The following is a 22,758-nucleotide window of genomic DNA, read 5'->3' on the forward strand; positions in this document are numbered from 1 at the left end:
TACCTCATTCAGGAATACAAGGGACTCGCCTCACCTAGACTATCCCTCAAGACTTTGCTGACGAATCACCACCATCGTCGTCCCTCTCAACATCGCGGGGCTCGTTCGTCTCCCATAAATTTCATCTCCACTACTTCATTATTCATAATGAGTATGCACACTAACCGAAGTCAGACGATTAAATATTTTAATTATTCTTTTATATTGATTGGTCCATCCTAAGACATCTCCCAAAGGAATGCTTCGTGTGGGACCCAATCTTACGTTATCACGTAATATAGGAATAACATCCCTACCACTATGAACCATCACTGACTTACTCTGGACGACCATATGGCCAAGCCTCTTACAGTCAGACTACCTTCCTGCATAGTAACATGTATTCCTTTTTAGGCATAGCCTTGCTCACGACATCCTCGTCGGAATCATTGCCTGCATAAGGCGCAAGAACAAAAATGACAGTATACGTTTGTCGATTTGGGCATTGGACTCAATCCTCTGAGCCACGACCTTCCCCAAGTGTAAATACACCTCACACTCAATCTAGGGCTATTGCCTAAGCAATAAATCAATAAAAAACAATCACAATTTATGTATGTCTTTCTCCCAAGCGAGACATTATCGCTAAAGCGACCAATTCATCAAAACAGACTCAATTTCTTGCATGATTCACGCTCAAGCTTAAAATCCTCCAAAAAATTGTTAAACTCACCCTCTAGGTCTCTCCCGGGCGAGGTACTGTCGCTCGGGCGCCCAGAATTGCCCAGAACAAGCCAAACACTAGCCTGGCTGTCGCCTGGGCAATGACCACTCGCCCAAGCGAGGTTGGCTCGCCCAGGCTACAATTGGGGGCTTTAGCCACAACCTCTCCCTCGCCCAGGCGAGGGTAGTCCACTTGCCGGGACTATTTCCTCGCCCTTTTGGGCTACTGGATCGAAAATCTTCGTTGTTTTCGATCCCTACGTGTTTTAGTTTCTCGAGTGGTGTTCCTTCACGAATAGCAACCACAAGACTTGATATTTTATACTATCTTAGGGGCATACAACCTAAGGAAACATTCGTACTTAATCTAGACACGAAATTATTTGGTTAAGTACGAGTTTCTAACAAAAATAGAAATAACTCCCAACTTTTGAGTTGCTTGGGAGATGCGGGTGTCATATTCGGACACCACTATGTCACGATGTATTTTCTCTCATCTTGGGTTGTAGCGCGGTGATTTCCGTCACGTGAATAGATCGATTGTCTGACTTCGAACGCCTCGAAACTAAACACAAAACACAAATCAGTGATTCACGAGTAAAATCGTTCACTTATTAACTCTACGACATAGACATCATTCTAATCTATTTCGAGAGCATCCGAGACTCTCATCCATCCGGTTTAAGACTTATATTCCCGAACCATCATTTATCCTCGAAAGTCTCATTCTCGATTCCTATCTGTTCATGATCATTTCAACACCTTTTTACAAGGATTGGTCACATGATCAACACGTCATTTTAAATTGAACATCCTTGATTTCATCACCATCTCTTTTCATTAAAATCAACACATGCATATATTTTAAACACTAAAACAGCCCCATGAACAATAATATTTCAGGGTTTCAAAACAACGATTTCTAAATTCACAAAAACTCATTTTTCGCGTTCTTGCGTAACAAGAGATATGAAGGTTTTTAGAAAATTTTGACGGTCGAAAACGTTCATAGCATGCACATAAATATCATACTCATATATCGTAGATAATGAACGGCTAGAATTTCTAAAAGATGAAGAACAAGTATGTGGGTTTACCTTGGTGTTCTTGAGAAAATCCAAATGAAGAAGAAAAGGAAGTGATGTCAAGGGTTTCTCTAGCTTAAATGACTTTTTAATTAGAATAAATCTGATTAAGGGGGGCAAGCCAAAGGTTTCAAGAGTAAATGACTCTTTTAAGATAATTGAATCAGGTTTAAGGAGGCAAACCAAAAGTTTTTAAAGAATAACGGTGTAATGATAAATGAAGAGTTTAAGGAATTTAGTGTAAAAGGTTAGTATTTTTGCTTGCTTGCCCATCAAGTTTCACTCATGAAAGTTAAGTGACTTCTTCGGTGAAACATTTGCACTTAAATCACATCGGAGTGAAAAATATTTAGAAATGTGTTTTGAATAAACTAGATGTTTATCTTGACTCAAAATAATATTTTGAAGCCAATGGCGCAATCAGAATTCAATTTCAAACTACGGAACTCAAAAACACATTATTGGGCCGAATTTAGGCGAATTTGGGTCTGACAGTAGTCCAAAAACTTTCTGTCACAGAAATTTACGAAACTTTACCACAAAATAGTATTTCACAAAAAAAGACTAACACTCAACTACGGTTTAACCTAATTCATTACCGATTAATTTTTGTTAAAATAAATTATTAATATAATATATCGAATTTTCACGGTGTTACAAAAGGTCGTGTCTCGTTCTTCTCCCTTATCTTTTACATTTCCGCATTACTTGTTTTATTTAACTTGGCATGCATATAATTTTGTTTTAATTACATATTCTGTACTGTGCATTTACTATTCTTAAGTTTCTCTAATAAAAGCATATAAATTTAGTAGAATCTTGGTATTCTTGAAGATCAAAAGAAAATTGTTTTCACTTAATCTGAATAATCGACTAATAGTAGATCGAGTTAATTGATTAAATCTGTGTATAAACTTAAATATTATATAATTTTTTGTTTTCTCTTTGTTTATCGAGCAACGGTAATCATGTATCATATCACCTATTCACTCTCCCTCTAGATGAGTGAGAGAGTCCTATGAGACCCAACATTTAATTTTTTAAACATATACTGTAAATACTAATACACGTGTTCAGCTCCCCCTCAAATAAGGAAATGCATGAGGTTTAACGTTCAAGAATACCTCACATGTAATGTTCTATTTTTTTCAAGGAATATTTCATAGTAATATTTAATAATTTATATATGTGTATGTGTGGATTAAATAAGAAATTTTAGAAGCACATCCTCTTCAAAAATACATTATGAAAAAGAATGAAACATGTTTTAGTAATATTTATTAATTTATATTTATCTATGTGTGAATTAATATTTACTATAATTATTTCAAGGATTTCATCAAATATGAGCAATATATTGAAACATGTTATATATGAAGTCTGAAAAAGTATTTTTGTCATAATATTTTATTAAATAACATGTAATATGCACATAACACTATGATTTAATGATCAACTAACGGCGGATAGTCATTGTAATGTGCATATATAAATGATGAGAGATTTGTGTAAGTGCAAAAAATGTTGAGATAATTCGTATAATTTCATTAAAACTCATAGGAAATCTATGTAATTTACTCTTTCAACTATAAATACATATATCATAACTAGATTAAACTTGTGATTTTTTATATTCATATAATAAAACATTATGTTTGTGTATAACATTTTAGTCTGTTGGATTTACTGTCTAGTATAATATAATTCCAACATATATCTTATCATATTTCTAAAATAAAATTTATATATTGTTATCACTCATAACAATTTTATATTTTAGAATATATGAACCTTAATCATGAAAGTATCAATTCATATATTAAATTTATCAACTTAAAAAATGATGGTTATGCCTATAAAATGCTAGTCTATCCTATGTATAGTAATGAGAACACATTTGTTATCCTAAAAATTGTGTTATTCTTATATTACTGTTTATATTTGATTCAAAATATAATTAAGTTAAAAGTTTAATAATTAAGTATTTTTTGACCAAACATAAATTGTAACATATGAATCACATATTTTAGAACATAAAATATACTTCCCAATGGTATAAAAATTAAAGTCATAGACTATTAAATGTTTATTTGTCACGTATCATCATCTTTGTCCATTAGATCCTCCAATTCTAGAAAGATTATATTAAAATTGATGCTAGAATGACCATACACCGAGAGGTACAGGCAAAACAACTTTGTCTCAACTTTTAATCCATTTTATTCTTTCTCTTGCTTTGATTTCGATCATAAATTTTTATTTTTATTTAACTTGCAACTTCCCCTTGGTCACATACAATGTTGAAAACCATGTTCCTTTATGAAAATGCCTTTATTAGGGATGACAATGAAAATCAAAATTGTGGTATTCGTCCAAACTCAACTTGAATTTAATAAAGAAAACCAGTTGTGATTGAGTTTAAGTTTGGTATAATTAATACCCTACCCCGAACCCATTGGATACATTGTTGAGCCTACCTAAAGTCTTAAATTAGAAACAGTAACATGAAACACTCTCTCACACTCAAAAGATTAGGGTTTTGAAACACTCTCTCATAGTCAAAGTCACACTCTCACACTCATGTTCTTCTCCGACAGGGCGGCAGACGGCAATCCTCAAGGTGAATATTTTGTCTTCATCTTCTTTCATTACTTTTGTGTTTCATTAATCACTGTTTTCATCAATCCTTTGTGGAGAATATTACTAAAAGTATGAAAAATAAGCTATACCTTTCATCCTTCAACCCTCTCCAATTTTGCACAATACTCTTCTTCTAATGTATGGCAACCTAAGTGACATGTACTCTGCCTCGAATTTGTTTGATGAAATTCCCCAACGAAATCTTATTTCGTAAAACTCTTTGATTTCTAGGTATTCATGAACTGTGTCTTATGACAAGGCCTTGAACGCATATTGAAATTAAAATGTGTTTATATAACTGTGATGATTTTTTTACAGTGAAAATGAGAATTGCAGCGTTTACTGAATTTTGGTCGAGTTTTCCTATCGGGTTTGGGTTACCCGAAACCCGACGGGTTCGCAGATGATATTCTTATTTTTAACCTTGTTGAGTTTTGGTTCAAGTTCTAAATTTCGGGTTCGGGGTTAGATAAGGGCAAACCCGACTCCAATCCGACATGTTGCCATTCCTAAATGCCCTTCTTCCTTGTTATAGTTTCATGCTTATGTCTATTTAACCTCCCATGTTATTTTAATGTTTTAGAATAGATTTGTCAAAAAAATATTCATAATCTATCCAAATACATCCCTTAAAATTAATAGATTTAAATAAATATAATTCAGTGGATAATTTTAATAATCGATGGATTTCAATTCATTTATTATATTCAATGAATATCCAATACATCTATCCATGGATATACAATTTATTCAAAACAAACAAACATTCACAAATGTTGTCTTTTGTTTTTTCAATTTCATTCTTTATCTCAACTCTTACTTTCTTGTGCATGTTACGTTTCTTACTCTCACTTTGATTTTTTATTACATTAAATTCTTGTATTAAACTATATTTTTAATAGCATTTGCTCAGATGATGGTAAAATCAATTATATAACATGTGCATGTGATTAATAGTATAAACTTATTCTAAAACACATATCATATTTAAATATCCGTTAAGTTTTTTAGTAGTAGAATCTTAAACATGTCTTTCTTAGCTTGTAAATGTTGCAATAAAGTGATTTTTAAAAAAAATTAAAAATTAATTTTCTAAAAGTGTATCTTAAAAAAAATTAAAAACCTCTTATTTGTAAAAGTGACTTTTTAAAAAAACAATTAAAAGAAAAATGCTCAATTTTCTTGTAAGTTCACTAACGAATAAAACATAACATATTGTTTTAAGGCTATTATTCTACCATTTTCTCTCACCTCTGCATTTCCAGAAAATTCAATTTTACATATTTCCTTTTCCATTATTTCCACTACCATCTCTAAAACTTGAAGGGTTTTGTTCACGCTATTATGGATTTTTGTTCATTAATTAACAAGGGTGCGATGAAGAAGACTAGAAACATGTAAAAGATATTCAAATTTCTAACTTTATAATACACATTATTTACATAGATTATCAATGACTTGGACATTTTGGTTTTGATTCTAAATTAGTAGGAGCAGGAGAAAATATTGAAGACTCCCCTTTTCTTGGGTTGAATCCCTGCAAATTGGTACATATATGAGCAAGGACTTTCAATTAATATCGTGAAACGAGTCAAACGAAGTTAAAGTGAGCTCTAATGTTTTATTTGTTATTAGGACAATTCTTATTTGTTTGGGATAGAGACACACAGAAAAAGGATACAAGATCTTAATTCTATTACTTAATTAAGTATTATAAAAAAAATTATAATTTTTTAATTAAATGTCACTTTTTAATTGGATTAAGATATAAATAAAATATAACAAGATAGACAAATGATCTCTATTTTATTAGCATGATGTGTTAGGAACGTGGATCACTTGTCCGGAATGGTGGTGTCTTATTCCCCATCCCAAACTAATTACATATTAATATGTATATAAAAAATATTTAAAAACAAAACATAATAAAAAGTAATACTCTAATTGACTTTAGACTTAGTGTAAGACACAATTTACGATAGGTGATCTAAATCTTGTGTTAGGTTAACTTGGTGTGATCCTACACCACATGACCGGCAAATTCACCCATATGGTACACCTTGACCGAAAAATTACAGTTTTGGTGCACATTTTAAGAAAATTACAAAGTTAGTGTAATTTTCCTGAAATCGATAATGGAATTACCGATTTCTGTATTTTTTTTCTCTCACTCCCCCCAAAATCGGCACTGCGGGGGGAGTTTTATTAAAACCCATTTTTTTTACACTCTCCCCCCTAAATCGTCAATGGGGGGATTCATATTTTTTTTTCTCCTCCTCCCTAAATCGACAATGTGGGAGTTTTTGTTTTTTTGTGTTTTTTTTCTCCTCCCCTAAATCGGGAATGGGGGAGTTTTTGAATTTTTTTTAATTTATTGGAGTTATATTATTAGTTCTAGGGTTTATTTTTTCAAACACCTACCCTAACAACACACAACATAATATTTTTTGTCAACCCTAACCTTAACAACATAACACAGTAATGAAACTAGGGGAGTTTTGCAACACTAATAAAATATTTTTTGTATAATATTTTTTGTACGTGGCAACACAAGCGAACGGTTGCAACACTAATATTATACAAAAAATATTTTATTAGTGTTGCAAAACTCCCCCTAGTTTATTATTGTGTTCTGTTAATTAGGGTTAGGGTTGACAAAAATTATTATGTTGTGTGTTTTTAGGGTTTGTGTTTGAAAAAATAAACCCTAGAACTAATGATATAATCCCACAAATTAAAAAAAAAACAAAAACTCTCCCACATTGTCAATTTAGGGGGATGAGAAAATAAAATATAAAAAATATGAACCCCATTGACGATTTAGGGGGAGAGTGTAAAAAAAATAGGTTTTAATAAAACTCCCCCCGCAGTGCCAATTTTGGGGGAGTAAGAGAAAAAAAATACATAATCGGCAATTCCATTACCGATTTCAAGAAAATCACATTAATTTTGTAATTTTCCTAAAAAGTACACCAAAACCGTAATTTTTCGGTCAAGGTGCACCATATGGGTGAATTTGCCCAATCCTATCCCACACTCCCAAACTTTGGCCTGAAAATTTTGAGTTGGGCAGTTTGGAGGATTAGTAGTGTATTTTGTTTCAAAGAAGACTAAACTTTGGTTATTATTCTTGTTGGAAAAAAATCATAATAGTCAAATACATGTTTTAATTTGGAAATAATATTTTACTATAAATTATTATTCCATCATGTCTTTATTATAATATATATTCGAGAGAGTTGTCATGGTCACTTTTATTAGACATTTTAAATTATTCATATACTTTATATTTTTTCCCTCATATTTGTCCATATTAATAGATTTGACTATCTTTACTTTTAGTGTTATTGACTATTGAGACTACCAATTTATAACCAACATCAAATAAAGGTAACATTGATTATAATAAAATGAGGTGTAATATATCTGAAATAAAACAAATCTTCAATTTTTGGACATAATTCACAAAAATAATAATGCATTAACAAATAATTAATCCCAAATTTTATTACTTATTAGTTATTACCACCCTTTTTCTTAAAAAAAAAAAATTCTATGATGAAATGCCACATGTATACACGTTAGAATTGCATCATTTTAAAGTAAACACTATTCAATATTATTACATTTTTTGCAACCTGAACATTTAATTGCTTGATATTTATCCATAAGAAGAAAAAAATGTGATGAAAGGAGAAGTAATATTTTTAGTATGTTGTGATGCAAAAATAGTTGTACATGAGTATGGTCCCTCCCTCTCTACTCTTACAATTTATACATCAATCAACACAAACACATAAAAATATTCAACTTTGTTTCTCACATTTCACAAATCTAAGTAACAATGAGCATGTACGACAGAGACGCATGGGGTGGCACACTTGAAATCAACACAGCCACGAACGAGACCCAGCAGTCGTGGCTCTTGAGCCACGGCCACTCGAAAAAGAAGAAAAGATACGTAAATCTCGGCTGCATTATGGTCAGTCGTAACCTCTTCCTTTGGACAATCTCCACCATTGCCATTGCCACCATCATCGTCGCTATCATCACCCTCATTCTCAAAATCCCTCTCCACCACCACAAACCACCAACACCTGACAATTACACCGTTGTCCTTCACAATGCCCTTATGTTCTTCAATGCCCAACGTTCCGGAGAACTTCCTAAGAGCAACAATGTTTCTTGGAGAGGTAACTCTTGTTTACAAGATGGTAAACCTGATGAGGATCTTGTGGGTGGTTATTATGATGCTGGTGATGCTGTGAAGTTTAATTTTCCTCAGTCATTTGCAATCACTATGTTGAGTTGGAGTGTGATTGAATATAGTGGAAAGTATGAAGCTGTTGGTGAACTTGATCATGTGAAGGATGTCATAAAATGGGGCACTGATTATCTTCTCAAGACTTTCAATAGTTCTGCTGATACCATTAGCACTATTGCTGCACAGGTACTAGTTATATTATACATCGACAATTTTATGTATACCAAAAAATCATTGGTCACTGTGTATTGTGTAAATAACCAAACGAATGGAGGTGTGTATAGTTGATTTTTGAATGTCCATAGAATTGCCCCTTATATAGATAATGGTTTGTTACACAATTTGTTAGATGGTAACTATACACTTAATTTGAGAGTCATAATCTAATCCAATGGTTAAGGTGGAAGAATTTAAGGAATGAAGTGAAAGAGGTTGTGAGTTCGAGCCCCATCCATAGTAAATTAAAAAAAAAATTGAGTTTCGCCTATAATAAATACTAACAATTGTTGATAAAAAATATTATACACTCTATTTAAATGAAAAATCGGGTTGAAAATTATGTCTAGTAAGCTTTCTAATTGATTTTGAATTGGAACTATTTGATAATATTAACTTATGAACTAGTTTATAACTCTAACGTGACTTAGAAATAGGGCTCAAAGGATGTAGAAAGTGTTGGAGGGAGGGGTTCGAAAGTAATTTAGCTACTACCTTAATCGTAGGGAAATAATAAAGAATGCATAAAATGCGGTTTGGTATCACAAAACCGTGGCTAAATAGTGGTAAAACACAAAATATAGTTTTGCCATGTCTTATGCTGAACCGTAGCAAATCACTGAAAACTTGTTGTTAATAAGTACATAAATATGAGAAGAAAGAATGGAGATAGCTATCACCCACTTTTTATGTCTCAAATCTAATTAAGAGTTGCCACATATTTAAAAAGTAAAATCATAAAAACAAATAATAAATTTTTTATCTTATTGAGTGGAATTTGATTGACTTGAGACTAGAAGACATAAATATTTGGGAAGAGAGGATACCGGTTCAAGAAGAAAAATTGTTGACCATTAGCTAAGTTTTAAGAATTCAAATCCTCTATACCAAAAAATTTCTATATTTCTATATCAATTCAAAGATATTTTGTCAAATACTTAATGTGTTAGTATGACAGTTAATGAGAAATTAAATGAGGTGTGTTATTTATTACTAGACAAAATCCTACTGCATTGGTACATAGACATAGAAAATTTTTGGTACACAGAATTTGAGTTCACGTTATAACCCATGTTTGCAATGTTTTTCTAAAAACTAAAGAAAATTTTAGCAATTTCTTGAGGGAGGGTCCAAAGGAGAGTACATCTTCTGTCTTATAATATGTGTCATTCAATATGTCATGAACTGTAATCGGTCAGAAAAATAATTTGAGGTCTGCACCATGGGAAGTTCTGCTGCCGAAATCCTCTTTACCATTTTCTATTACTTCATTGATTTTCCATTCCATTTTCCTAATAGGTCGGAACAGAAGATACATCTGGTAAGAACAAGACCCCAAATGATCATAACTGTTGGATCCGTCCAGAAGACATTGATTATCCACGACCAGTTACTACATGCAGCTCATGTTCAGATCTTGCAGCTGAAATGGCTGCTGCATTAGCTGCAGCCTCCATTGTTTTCAATGATGATAGGGCCTATTCCAAAAAGCTTGTTCATGGTGCAACCACACTGTTTAAGTTTTCAAGGGATCAGATAGGCCAATATGATAGTGGTTCAAGGTTCTACAATTCTAGTGGCTACCTTGATGAGTTTGTTTGGGGAGGGGCATGGATGTATTATGCAACTGGGAATTCCACATATCTCAATCTTGTTACTACTACTAGTGTTGCTCAGGATGCTGGTGCCTTTGTTAGAGGCCCTAACTATGGTGTACTTAGTTGGGATAACAAGCTTGCTGGGGCTCAGGTATTTATTAACTTCATTTTTTGCATAACACATTTGCATCATCATTAGTTTATGTATGCCCTTAAGAACCTGCAGAATCTTCAGATGTTATATTTTTTGTGGACAAAGGTCTAATGCGGGAAACCGTAAAGTTATTACTTAATGACTATGAGGTTACAAGTTCAAATACTAGAAACAGTTTCTCTGTTTACAGGGTAGGACTGCGTATATATATACTCCTCATATCTCACTAAGAGTTTGTTTGTGAATTGAGTTTTAGAGGGGAAAGAAGGGAAATGAAAGACTTCAGAGTCATCTCACAAATGTGATTTGCAGCTCTGAAGCCTTCATTTTATTTCATTCATTCCCCTCCAAAACTTAACTTGGAAAAACACTCTAAGTAGGAACCTCATGCAGTATGGTGCCCTTTTTTTAATGTTTGAAGTGGGGAAATTACAAAATTTAAGTTCCTTTTAAAGTTATTTTCAAGATTAACTAGACAAGTGGTTCATTAAGTCAAATACATGATTAACCACCCATTCACAACTAATTATCTTATAATCTATCCCTAAACTGCACATATTTTGCCACAAATTCTTTATCTGTAATTCTCTCAAGTTTCATGTTTCGCTACAAGATTTGAAATAGTTCTTGGATGATGTGCAGCTTTGTATGTTGTTTGTCATGTATTACTGCTTTGAGCATGTTATTTTTTCCATAGATTATAGACAACTTGGTGTATAGACTAGTGTATTAATGATACTTTTCAATGAGTTCAAGTGTTCAACTCCACCCTCAAGCCTCCTCATTATTACTCTTTAATGTTCTCTCCATATGATGTTCCCTTTCTTTATCTTCATTTTAATTTGATACTGCTTTGGATGTTGACCCGAATTAGTGAGATAAATGTTTGGTTGATGTTGTAATGTTGTCATCGGTAGCAATTTTGACAGAGTACATTTTACTTTTTTTGCTTGACTTCCTCATACGTAAGAAAAGTTAGTAATGTAACCCTGCCATCTTGTACTTTAGGTTCTTTTGAGTCGTTTGAGGTTGTTCCTGAGTCCTGGTTATCCATATGAAGAACTATTAAGAGCATATCACCAAGAGAGCAACATAATCATGTGTTCATACCTACCTTTTTTCAAAAGCTTTGATAGAACAAGAGGTAAAAAATTCTCCTACTTTATATGACTTTTCAATTATTATTCTAATGTGAATACTGATATTATATTTTTTGCACCTAGGGGGCTTGATTCAATTAAACCATGGTAGACCTCAGCCTCTCCAATATGTTGTAAATGCAGCTTTTTTGGCTACCCTATATAGTGATTATCTTGACGCTACTCATACACCTGGATGGTATTGTGGACCTAATTTCTTTAAAACAGATACTCTTAGAGACTTTGCCAAGACACAGGTATGTGATATTCCACACCTTTAAGTTTCATGATCTGTACCAATTTAATTTGAATCCAGTAAAAAGTCAAACTAATAGTCAAAGATGGTGGAATCATAGAAAATGGTCTCTTTAAGATATCATAGAAAATGTTATAAGGGACTAATTTGACCCACATAGTTTTAGGGACTAACTTGACCCACATATTTTTAGGTACTAATTTGATCCATATATTTTTAGGGACCTCAAATAGGTCTTTACTCTTAATTTTAAGAATAAATATCCAATTTGGTCTTTATAAATTGTCAAGGGTACTACTTTGATCCTCGAAAATATAAAAATCCAAATTAATATTTGAATATCAGGAATGTAAGTCAAAATAGTCCTAACAATTGTCATAAAATATGTTAAAAATAATTAATTTAAACCATGCTTAATATATTTAGGTATCATTTTGAGTTTTTTCAATGATAGAATTGATACATGTAAAAAATTTAAGGAACTAAAAATAAGTCATTACTCATAATTTTAATATTTCCTTGTGGATGATTTTGCAGATTAATTACATCCTTGGAAACAACCCTCAGGACATGAGTTATATTGTGGGTTTTGGGAATAAATATCCTAAACATGTACACCATAGAGGTGCTTCTATACCAAAGAACAACGTTAAGTATAAGTGTAAAGAAGGATTGAAATGGAGGGACACACCAAAATCAAACCCAAATACAATTTTTGGTGCTATGGTTGCTGGTCCTGACAAGAATGATGGTTTCCAAGATGTTAGAACTAACTACAACTACACAGAACCAACCCTTGCAGGAAATGCAGGTTTAGTTGCAGCACTTGTTGCATTATCAGGTGTTCAAAACATAGGGATTGATAAAAATACAATTTTCTCTGCAGTTCCACCAATGTATCCTAAATCACCACCTTCTCCAGCACCATGGAAACCAAAACCATAATGTGTTATGATTTTGTGATATACTTGTTATATAGTATCAAATGTTACATTCTTCAAATGGAGACACGGAACACCTAATCAGTTAGTTACAAGAATTTAAGAATGATTGATTGTCCTTCTCGGAGGATTTTTCTCTAACCTAGAACGATACAAAATTAAAAACCATTTTAACGGGGTTTTATGATCAAATTATGTTAGTTACTATATGATAAGATAATCAATCACTAACCAGTGCATAGAGATATGATACAGTTAGATATATATTTAAGTGTACTTAGAGTGTGAGATTAGATATGATGAGATGAGTAAAAGAGTAATAAGTTTAAAGGTTATATGAGTTGGGTGAGAAAATGAAGTTATCTAAAAGAGTGAGAAAACTTTATTTAAAATAGTGTGAAAATTTTATCTAAAAAAAGATATGTATTATATTTAATCGAGTCTTGGATCAGGTTTAAAGGTTGTCTCAATCGACAATTGGGATCGGGTTAGCTCCGGGTCTAGGACTGAGTCCGGATATAAAAAATAATTCTATCAATATTTAAGGTTGGATAAGGGACAAATCTTATTTGACCTAACTCAATCCATGTTCACTCCTACTTTTAACTATACCGAGCTAAGTGCTATGAAATTTTATATCAATAAAAAAAGATAATATCAACTTGCAGAATAGTTGCTCCTACAAAAATTTCTGATCTGGTTTATAGTTATTTTATATGCGGTTCTCTTTAATACAGATAAAATTGTACATTAGTTTGTCAAATATCAGTATGTTACTTTGTTAAATACTGTATGTTAGGATATATCGAGTAGAGTTTTTATAGCTCCTTGCATAGTCGTTTCTAACTGCTTCTTGTAAGTTTGAATAATCTTTTACTTCACCATAGGAGAAATACTCCTTGTAACTCATTGTGGTAAAAATCTGGTTCATTCCCTATAGAGAACAAATTCACAAAAAAACTATGAATTAGTAAGTAAGAACCAATGAAAAATCAATCATGTAATGAATCAATATTATACTAAATATAGATCATAATTGACAAAAAAAAGAAGATATCAACTTTATTATGCACCAGCCGGGAATTGAACCCGGGTCTGTACCGTGGCAGGGTACTATTCTACCACTAGACCACTGGTGCTTGATGTTTGGAAAAATGTAACATGAATATAATCTATTACCTCAAAAATGAGTTTGTTCCAATCAGTAATTGTATCAACTCTTAGATCAGTATTTTGTACAACTAGTTTCAATATTTACATTCCCGTATATGCAGATTTATGAAGGTGCAACCCCTTATCTTTTTTTAACAAATCACTTGGTCAAAGATCACATATTTTCTAGATACACAATCAAGACCTTAAGAGGGTGAGTCTAACTCAAGGTAACTCACATATGATGAAGGATATGGACTTTTATACTAGTAAACAGTTGTCAAAGGTTCAAGAACTTCCACTGAAACCTTGGCTATTCTTCATCATATTCATTTCCATTTGCCTTGTGGTTCAATGGTGATGCACTCACCAATGGCACCATAACCCTTAGGTTCCATGTGCTCCTTATATTGTGAGGTCTCATAGTTGAACTTCCATAAGAACTGAAAACAGTGTTGTACCCAGGTCTTATTCCTTCAGTAAGATCTGCTACAGAGATGTGTCCTTCCAGAGCATGAACAACGTTCAGTGTATCGGTACGAGAGTCAATAGACAGATTTTTGCATATAGCAAGCAAGCTTTTGAAGTAGCATGACATTGAGATTAGTCTTTCGCAACCATCTTATCATATTACTTCGTTGTTAACCACATCCATCATACAAGAAACACTTGAATAAATTACAACCTGATCTTCACACTAGGTAAACAATTTCCATCCCGAACTGATGAAACCTCAGGGAATCTCTTACAATGATCGTCACACCAATATTTGTAGACACGTACTTAATAGCATTGTGGCAGTCACCACATGTTCTCAAATTCTTGAAAACACATAAAGATGATTGTCCATTCAAATTAAGTATCCCAGAAGCAGTAGCAAGCTTCTCACTGTGGTTGCAATTACTCTTGGCTTTTTCCTCCTGATCAACATCTTGCAGAACATAATCCGTGTCAGGCATACATAACCAGCCAATTTCGTTTTCTCACCCAACTCATATAAGAACTTGAAGGTTTTGTCCCTCTCCATATTACTTGTCTCAACAAAAAAGTGTGAACTCTATATCTCACTTGAAGTCAACTACACCATGGAGATTTTGAATTATTCCTCTCTTTCATTAATATTCCGGTTTCTGAAGCTTCACTCCACAATTTAGCAGTAACAAGTATGTTGAACAATGAAACATAATTTCCCAGGGTTGTCGGGCTCAATCTCAAATAGTTGCTTGGCTGAAATGTTTGCCAATTCCACATTCTTATAAACTCCGCAAGCACGAAGAAGCGCACCCAAGCACGGGCAGTTGGTTCCATAGGCATTCTCTGTAATAACTCATGCCTCATCAAGATGACCAGCATGGCTAAAGACATCAGCCATAGATGAATAATGACTGGCATCAGGTTCCAAAGAATGAGCCCTACCCATTGAGTTAAAAATCAGGAGGCCATCATCTACTGGCCTTGAGTGGCTACAACCAGACAGAATACCAATAAAAGTAACCGAATTGGGCTTGACCCCAAACTAGAGCATGTTCTCAAAGAGCAAAAGCACTTGTTTTCCATTCCCGTGCATGGCATTTGCAATGCTCGTTGTATTCCAAGCAATAGCATCCATTCTGGGCATCATATCAAAGATGCTTCTTGAAAGATTCAAGTTGCCACATTTAGCATACATATATACTAGAGTCGTTGCGCTAGTTAAGTCCCCAATTAACCAATGCCTAAAGACATAGCTGTGTACCTCCTTGCCCATCCTCAAGCTTTCTAAAATAGAGCAAGCTGGTAAGTTACTGCTAATTGTTATCTGGTTAGGTTTAAATCCCATATTTTGCAGCTTCCTTAGCGTCTCCATTGCCTTCTCTGTTTGGCCGTTCTCCATGCATCCACCGATAACAGCATTTCATGTCAGTTCATCCGGTTTGACTCCTTCGCTACCCATTTGGGAAAATAGGGCAACACCCTTCTCATATTCATTGTTTGTGAAGAATGCTATCAAAACTCTATCCAAAACACAACATGAGGATACCGCATCCAATCCAATACTACTCAAGCGTCTTTTACACTCAGACACATTGCGTACATGCTTATAAGTGCACAGCAAACAAAAACATTCTCTACCATCCCATGTCTCACTGCAAACCCATGAATTGCTCTTCCTGAATCCAAAATTTTCAATTCTAAGCACGCGAGCAAAATGCTAGACACGATCACTGAATTTGGCTTCACCCCATTCAAACCCATCTCCCGAAAAACCACCACGCCTTGCCTAGGCAATCCATAGTTAACATAGCACGAGGTCCATGAAACCACATCCATCACAACCAAATCATCAAAAAACAAACCTTGCACCATCAAAACATTTACACTTAGCATAGGCATGTACAAATGTGTTGCCTAAGAAAACATCAAACGTCATCCCACAACAAGTTGCATTGTCATGAACTTCCTTGACTCTCGAGAAATCACTAGAAGCGCCAGAAGCCTTTGCAACTGCTATGATCACGAACTTGCCGAGCTTGATTCCATTTGCCCACAATGAAATATAGAGCTTGATAACCTCATTCTGGAGTCCATGAGTGGTGAAAGCTGAAAACAATGTCGAACAAATGATGGGGTCTGGTTTAGAAATATTATCAAACAGTTGGTGGGCACGTTTAAAATCTCATACATTGACATATAGAAGCACCCCATGCTTCTCTTGGGAATCAATTAACAGTAAGACAACGAATCAAGAGTTGAAGACTACATAACAAATATTCTTTTAGTAAAAAAACAAGAATAAAAAAGAAGAACTCAGATGTGCTTGTTTCGTCGAAGGACGTTAGTGAAAGACCCATCTAACACAAACTGCACAAAGAATCATCACAGTTCTATAAATTGCACCAGCCGGGAATCGAACCCGGGTCTGTACCGTGGCAGGGTACTATTCTACCACTAGACCACTGGTGCTTGATGAACATATCTTTTACATATTAATAATAATTTTATGTATGTACAAAATTAACAAAACAAGACACGCGGCCCGTGCCTTTTGGAGCCGAACAGGTGGGAATACATATCAATTATTAATGGAAAACTAAGAAACAATCCATGATATATACTATTTCATTGTGTTAGACATATAAACCAATGTTAAATATTTATACTTTTACTAATTAGAAACATCAATTATAAACACATCATGAATAAAGATATATTAGAATGTGTAATATTTTTTCTTTAGTAGTATATTGATAGTCGTTTAAACTACTATTCGAAATGTGATATAATTGGCTGAACTTTGTTAATAAATTTTTTAACTTTCCCCTGTAACATAAACATGAAGAGGAATTAATGTAATTTTGAAATAAGAAGTGTTAACGTAAGTATGACAAACTTTAAAGCTTTGTTTGCGAGTTAGGTTTTAGAGGGAGGAAGAAAAATGAAAGATTTGAGAGACATGAATTATATTTATAAGATGACTCTAAATTCTTTCATTTATATTTTTTCACTCCAAAATTCAATTCGCAAATACAAAATTTAGCTTCACTTTTTCTTTATGTTTCTAACTATAAAGCTCACTACTAATGTCTAAACCTTTAAACTTTTGAAGATATGGAGACATGAACCATGAAAATAAAAGGGAGGAGACAGAATTGTGGGTTCAAGGCTACGATGAAGGGTAGAGGTTAGGTACTTCGGTACAATAATGATGGTTTTGCATGACGGTATCTGTTGTTGGATGGTGGTTATGGCTATGAGTGTGAGCGAATGAATGGCATCTTATAGTCTTGGTAAGAGTGTGTTGGTTTTGGCTTACTAAAAATTAGAGGGATTTCATGTAGATACTTAAGTCAAGTATGATATGGATGGAACAATAGACGAGGTAGCACTATGAGCTATGACAGTTAAACAACAAGCGTTTATGATAAGGGGTAATAAGTAATAACTAAACTAATTCTTGTTCTGTATGAAAGGTTGTTAAAGTCATTATTATAGGATGAAGGGAGAAAAGTAGATGGTGACTGATTTAGGATAAAGAATAATAATTAGTTAAGTGTTTTTGGAGTGGTATGGATAACATGTTTATTGATGGAGGTGGCTATGATAGATGATGAGTGTGGTGATAATATGATAATAGAGAGGGAAGATAGTGGTTTTTACTCTTAAAATTTATGACTAATTTTTATAAGCTAAAATTTGATTTAGTTGCTGGGCACGTTTAAAAACTCATGCATACACATATACAAGCACCCCATGCTTTTCTTAGGAGTAATGAATCAAGATTTGAAGACTACACACCAAATATTCATTTAGTAATAAAAAAAAGAGAACTCATATGTGCTTGTTTCGTCTAAGGACGTTAGTGAAAGACCCATCTAACACAAACTACACAATGTATCATCATTGTTCTCTAAACTGCACCAGTTGGGAATCGAACCCACTTCTATACCATGGCAGAGTACTATTCTACCATTAGACCATTGGTGCTTGTTGAACATCCCTCTTACATAGGGGTGTCAAAACGGGTCGCCCGGCCCGTTTAGCCCGCGACCGCAAATGCCCGCAATAATTTAAGCGGGCCGGGCATGCCCACAATTGGTTAACGGACAAAAAGTCATGCCCTGCCCGTTTTAAAACGGGCTAACGGGCAGCCCGCAGGCATTTTCCTGTTTACATTAAAAAAGCAAAAATGGTGAATGCTAAGTTATCAAGTACATTATGCAGTAAATCAATAGATTTTACATAACCACATTACATAATAATTCAAAGTCTCTATAATAATAATTCAAAACATGTCTCTCTAACCATATTAGATAATAATTTTCTCTGACAAGTATGCAATAATAATTATAAAATAACCAAACAATAATAAAGTCTTAGATTAAAATTTTAAAAGTGTAGAATGTAATACCCGCGGGCCGCCCGCATAGCCCGTTTGAAATGCCCTGCCCGCATTTTTTTGCGGGCATAGCCCATACAATATGGGCTAACAGGCAAAAATACCATGCACTGCCCGTATTTTTTTACGGGCAATGCCCATATTGACACCCCTACTCTTACATATTACAATCTATTAACTATATCAGAAAATAATGTTCCACTCACTTTTAGATGTACACGTGTCGCAAGCACAATAAATATTTTTCTACCCGTTCTTTCTTTCACTCTAAAATGCAAGACACCTGTCCCACTAACTCCTTTTACCATTCATATTTTTATTTTTTAAAAAACGCTTCTAAACTATCAATTAATGAGAAAATGGAAACATTTTATATTGAATTGAAAATGAGTTACTTACAAGGAATAAGAGAATCACCATTTATATACTACAATGTCTAATTAATAACTAACTAGTTAATCGATTAATTAAACTCTTAATCGATTAACGAAAACAATATTACAACTAACAAACTAAAATCGACTAACAACTTTAACATCTCCCTCAAGCTGAAATGTGTCAAGCATTCCAAGCTTGAAATGATTGTGATAAACACCACACATACTCTAAAACTTCCTCTTGTTGGTGAGCAAATCTTCATCTCCCAGTCTTGAAATCTGAACGTGAAGCAAATTTGACGCTTAACCACCATTTGGCATAAGCAATTTCATCATGCTTAACCATCTTTTTGACAGAAGCAAATCAATCATAACGGATGAAAGAGAGAAATGAGATGGACCTTAATCTGGATCCTTATATGTTGCTTCAATGAGGAAAAAAATTACACACTATAATGTGTGTTTTAATGAGAGAGAAGTAAAGAAACTAGAGTGTAAATAAAAAAATATAATTGGAGGATAAATGATAAAGGAATAAGAAAAGAAAATGTGTATAGTAATATTGCCAACTTATTGTAGATTTCACCAAAGTGTGTATATTTCTCAATAAATCTCTTCAAAGGTGAGGGTGATATATTTCTATTGGAGCTACCAGGACTGTGATATGTAGAAAGCTCCTTATCAGATGTCTGGTGATTGGGAAGCAAACCAAGATTTACATTTCTGCAAAGGTGTGAATACAAAGCAATAATTCAACCTTCACCATTATCATATGCATTCAATATTATAATGGAAGACCAATCTCTACATTATTTTTTGCTGCAGTGGAAGAAATACCAACCCGTGAATGAAAATAGTGAAAGAAAAGGAACACGAGAAAGAGCTCAGCTTTGGAAGCCAAACCAGCTAGATGTTTGCTCAATACTTCTTGACTATTGCACACAATGTTTCATATTGTGCAAATCTGTATGGAACCAATGGTGGCAGAACTTAAACTCATCCAATCTTCTTCAGTACTATCAAGAATATATTGTAATGCAATAGAAAAAGAAGTATACCATTTTGAACTTAGCATCTCCACCTTCACTTTCTTTCATTTTCTTGGCCATTAAACTCAAGAACTCAACAAATTCATAGGTTCCATTTCCATATGCATCCACCTCATTTATCAGATCTTAGAGCTCTTTTCTGTGGGATTCAAATCCAGTGACCTTAACATTGTGGCCAATTCCTCCACAACAATGCAACCATCTTTATCAAACAAGTCATAAACTTCTTTGATCTTAAGAATATGTTCTTCACTAAGAACTTCTGTCATGATGTAAGCAAAGTATGCACAAGAAGAGATGACGAGAGGTTGGTGGATAAACAGCGGAAGACATAATTACATTGCTCCGATACCATGTTAATTTTGGTAAGAGCCATGAGAAAGAAAGCTTCTTGATGAACAAGAAGGAATGAGAAAAATGAATCATGAATGAGAAAATGGAAACAATTTATATTGAATTGAAAATGAGTTACAAGGAATAAGGGAATCACCTTTTATATACTACAATATCTAATTAATAACTAACTAGTTAATCGATTAACGAAAACAATATTACAACTAACAAATAGAAATTGACCAACAACTTTAACATGTAGATACTTAAGTCAAGTATGATGTGGATGGAACAAGGGACGAGGTAGCACTATGAGTTATGGTAGTTAAACAACAAGTGTTTATGATGAGGGGCAATAACTAAAGTAACTCTTGTTCTGTTTGAAAGGTTGTTAAAGTCATTATTATAGGATGAAGGGAGAAAAGTAGATGGTGACTGATTTAGGTTAAAGAATAATGATTAGTTGAGTGTTTTTGGAGTGGTATGGGTAAACACGTTTATTGATGGAGGTGGCTATGATAGATGATGAGTGTGGTGATAATATCTATATCTATACTATATATAAAGCCAAAACTTGAAATAACTTTCCTCATGGTGTAATTTTCATTTCCTATATTGCCCTTAACATTATTTAATTTTTACAAAAAAAACTATATAATTCTAAGCAACTACCACCAATACATTAATTAACCACATATCTCACCTTAAATTAAACATTATCATAAACAAACAAAAAATATAACATATAAAAATTGAATATGTAGTATCACACAATATTCGTCGGCAGACACTTTGTGCCTGTATACACTAGTGATAATAGAGAGGGAAGATAGTGGTTTTTACTCTTAAAATCTAAGATTAATTTTTATAAGCTAAAATTTGATTTAGTTGTTGGGCACGTTTAAAAACTCATGCATACACATATACAAGCACCCCATGCTTTTCTTAGGAATAATAAATCAAGATTTGAAGACTACACACCAAATATTCATTCATTAATAAAAAATAAAAACTCAGATATGCTTGTTTCATCTAAGTACGACGTTAGTGAAAGACCCATCTAACACAAACTGCACAATGTATCATCATTGTTCTCTAAATTGCACCAGCCGGAAATTGAACCCAAGCCTGTACAGTGGCAGGATACTATTCTACCACTAGACCACTAGTACTTGTTGAAAATCTCTTTTACATATTATCTTATAGTCGTTGCGTGTACTAGCATTAAGAGAATAACTCCACTCGTGCTATTCATGGTATATATCAAATTTAATATATATACACTAACATATATTAAAGTTTATACAATATTAAGTTCAATATTATATTATTGTAAATATTAATTTCAATTGTAAAAGTTAAGTGTAAATATCCCGTCTCATGTTTTCTGATCTTCATATTATAAATTATGTTCATTGACATAGCATTGATTTCACCGAAAATTTTAATCATTTCATTTAGCTTTTTAATGTTTCCTCCAATAATTGGACTAACATCAATTTTATTCATTGTCTTTATTGGAGCTTTTGATCTTCTCCCATGTTCAAATAACATAAGATATGACTTTATCATCTCTTCTACAATATAAGTTATTTCAACCTTCTTTCTAATACATTTATTTATAATCTTATTTGGTTTAGTTTGTTCACTCATCCAGTGTAACATTTTCATATATGTTACAAGGAGTTTATTTTTTGTTGACATTTTATTGGCCAACATTCAATCTAATACAACATTGTAGATCTTATATTTTTGTGATTGTTCTTTATCAGAACACAAGAGTACGGACAATGATGAGTCAGATGTTGATGAAGAGGTAGGAAGCGATCGCCAGGGTGACTGAAGGCAGCAAAGAGTTGGACCCGTCGGTGGAGGTACCTGAAAAGGTTCTCCGACGATCAAGTCAGTATATGAAGTAGAGAGTGAGTGACAAGAAGAATAATATTAGAGAGTCTAGGAGTTGAGGTTAAGATACT

At 33.4% G+C, this 22,758-nt stretch overlaps 2 protein-coding genes and 2 non-coding genes across 4 annotated transcripts; 1 reads left to right on the forward strand and 3 right to left on the reverse strand.

The window, feature by feature from the left end:
* LOC109347204 (endoglucanase 25-like) lies at window positions 8,272–13,089 on the forward strand. The gene is made up of 5 exons (XM_019586911.1): window positions 8,272–8,877; window positions 10,207–10,656; window positions 11,668–11,803; window positions 11,883–12,055; window positions 12,592–13,089. The coding sequence occupies exons 1-5, from the start codon at window positions 8,272–8,274 to the stop codon at window positions 12,997–12,999; spliced, it is 1,773 nt and encodes a 590-aa protein (XP_019442456.1). The 3' UTR covers window positions 13,000–13,089.
* Window positions 14,064–14,134, reverse strand: TRNAG-GCC. Its single transcript has one exon. It is a non-coding gene; the product is annotated as a tRNA-Gly (tRNA).
* On the reverse strand, window positions 15,475–20,718 carry LOC109347061 (pentatricopeptide repeat-containing protein At2g33680-like). The gene is made up of 5 exons (XM_019586792.1): window positions 20,612–20,718; window positions 20,053–20,123; window positions 16,484–16,727; window positions 16,222–16,407; window positions 15,475–15,610 (listed from the first exon to the last, which is right to left on the reverse strand). Exons 1-5 carry the CDS (start codon window positions 20,716–20,718, stop codon window positions 15,475–15,477), a joined length of 744 nt encoding a protein of 247 aa, XP_019442337.1.
* On the reverse strand, window positions 17,020–17,090 carry TRNAG-GCC. Its single transcript has one exon. It is a non-coding gene; the product is annotated as a tRNA-Gly (tRNA).

This window comes from Lupinus angustifolius, chromosome LG05 (assembly GCF_001865875.1).
Source record: "Lupinus angustifolius cultivar Tanjil chromosome LG05, LupAngTanjil_v1.0, whole genome shotgun sequence".
Lineage (NCBI taxonomy): Eukaryota > Viridiplantae > Streptophyta > Magnoliopsida > Fabales > Fabaceae > Lupinus > Lupinus angustifolius.

What these genes read in the sequence shown, in the direction of transcription:
- LOC109347204 (XM_019586911.1), top strand. Translation starts at nt 8,272, where the DNA reads ATGAGCATGTACGACAGAGACGCATGGGGTGGCACACTTGAAATCAAC. An exon ending in AAGCTTTGATAGAACAAGAG is followed by an intron (nt 11,804 to 11,882) that starts GTAAAAAATTCT and finishes TTTTGCACCTAG; the next exon opens with GGGGCTTGATTCAATTAAAC. An exon ending in GAGACTTTGCCAAGACACAG is followed by an intron (nt 12,056 to 12,591) that starts GTATGTGATATT and finishes ATGATTTTGCAG; the next exon opens with ATTAATTACATCCTTGGAAA.
- LOC109347061 (XM_019586792.1), bottom strand. Translation starts at nt 20,718, where the DNA reads ATGACAGAAGTTCTTAGTGAAGAACATATTCTTAAGATCAAAGAAGTT. An exon ending in TTCTACATATCACAGTCCTG is followed by an intron (nt 16,728 to 20,052) that starts GTAGCTCCAATA and finishes CATTGTTTTCAG; the next exon opens with CTTTCACCACTCATGGACTC. An exon ending in AAATGTTTTGATGGTGCAAG is followed by an intron (nt 16,408 to 16,483) that starts GTTTGTTTTTTG and finishes TGGATTGCCTAG; the next exon opens with GCAAGGCGTGGTGGTTTTTC.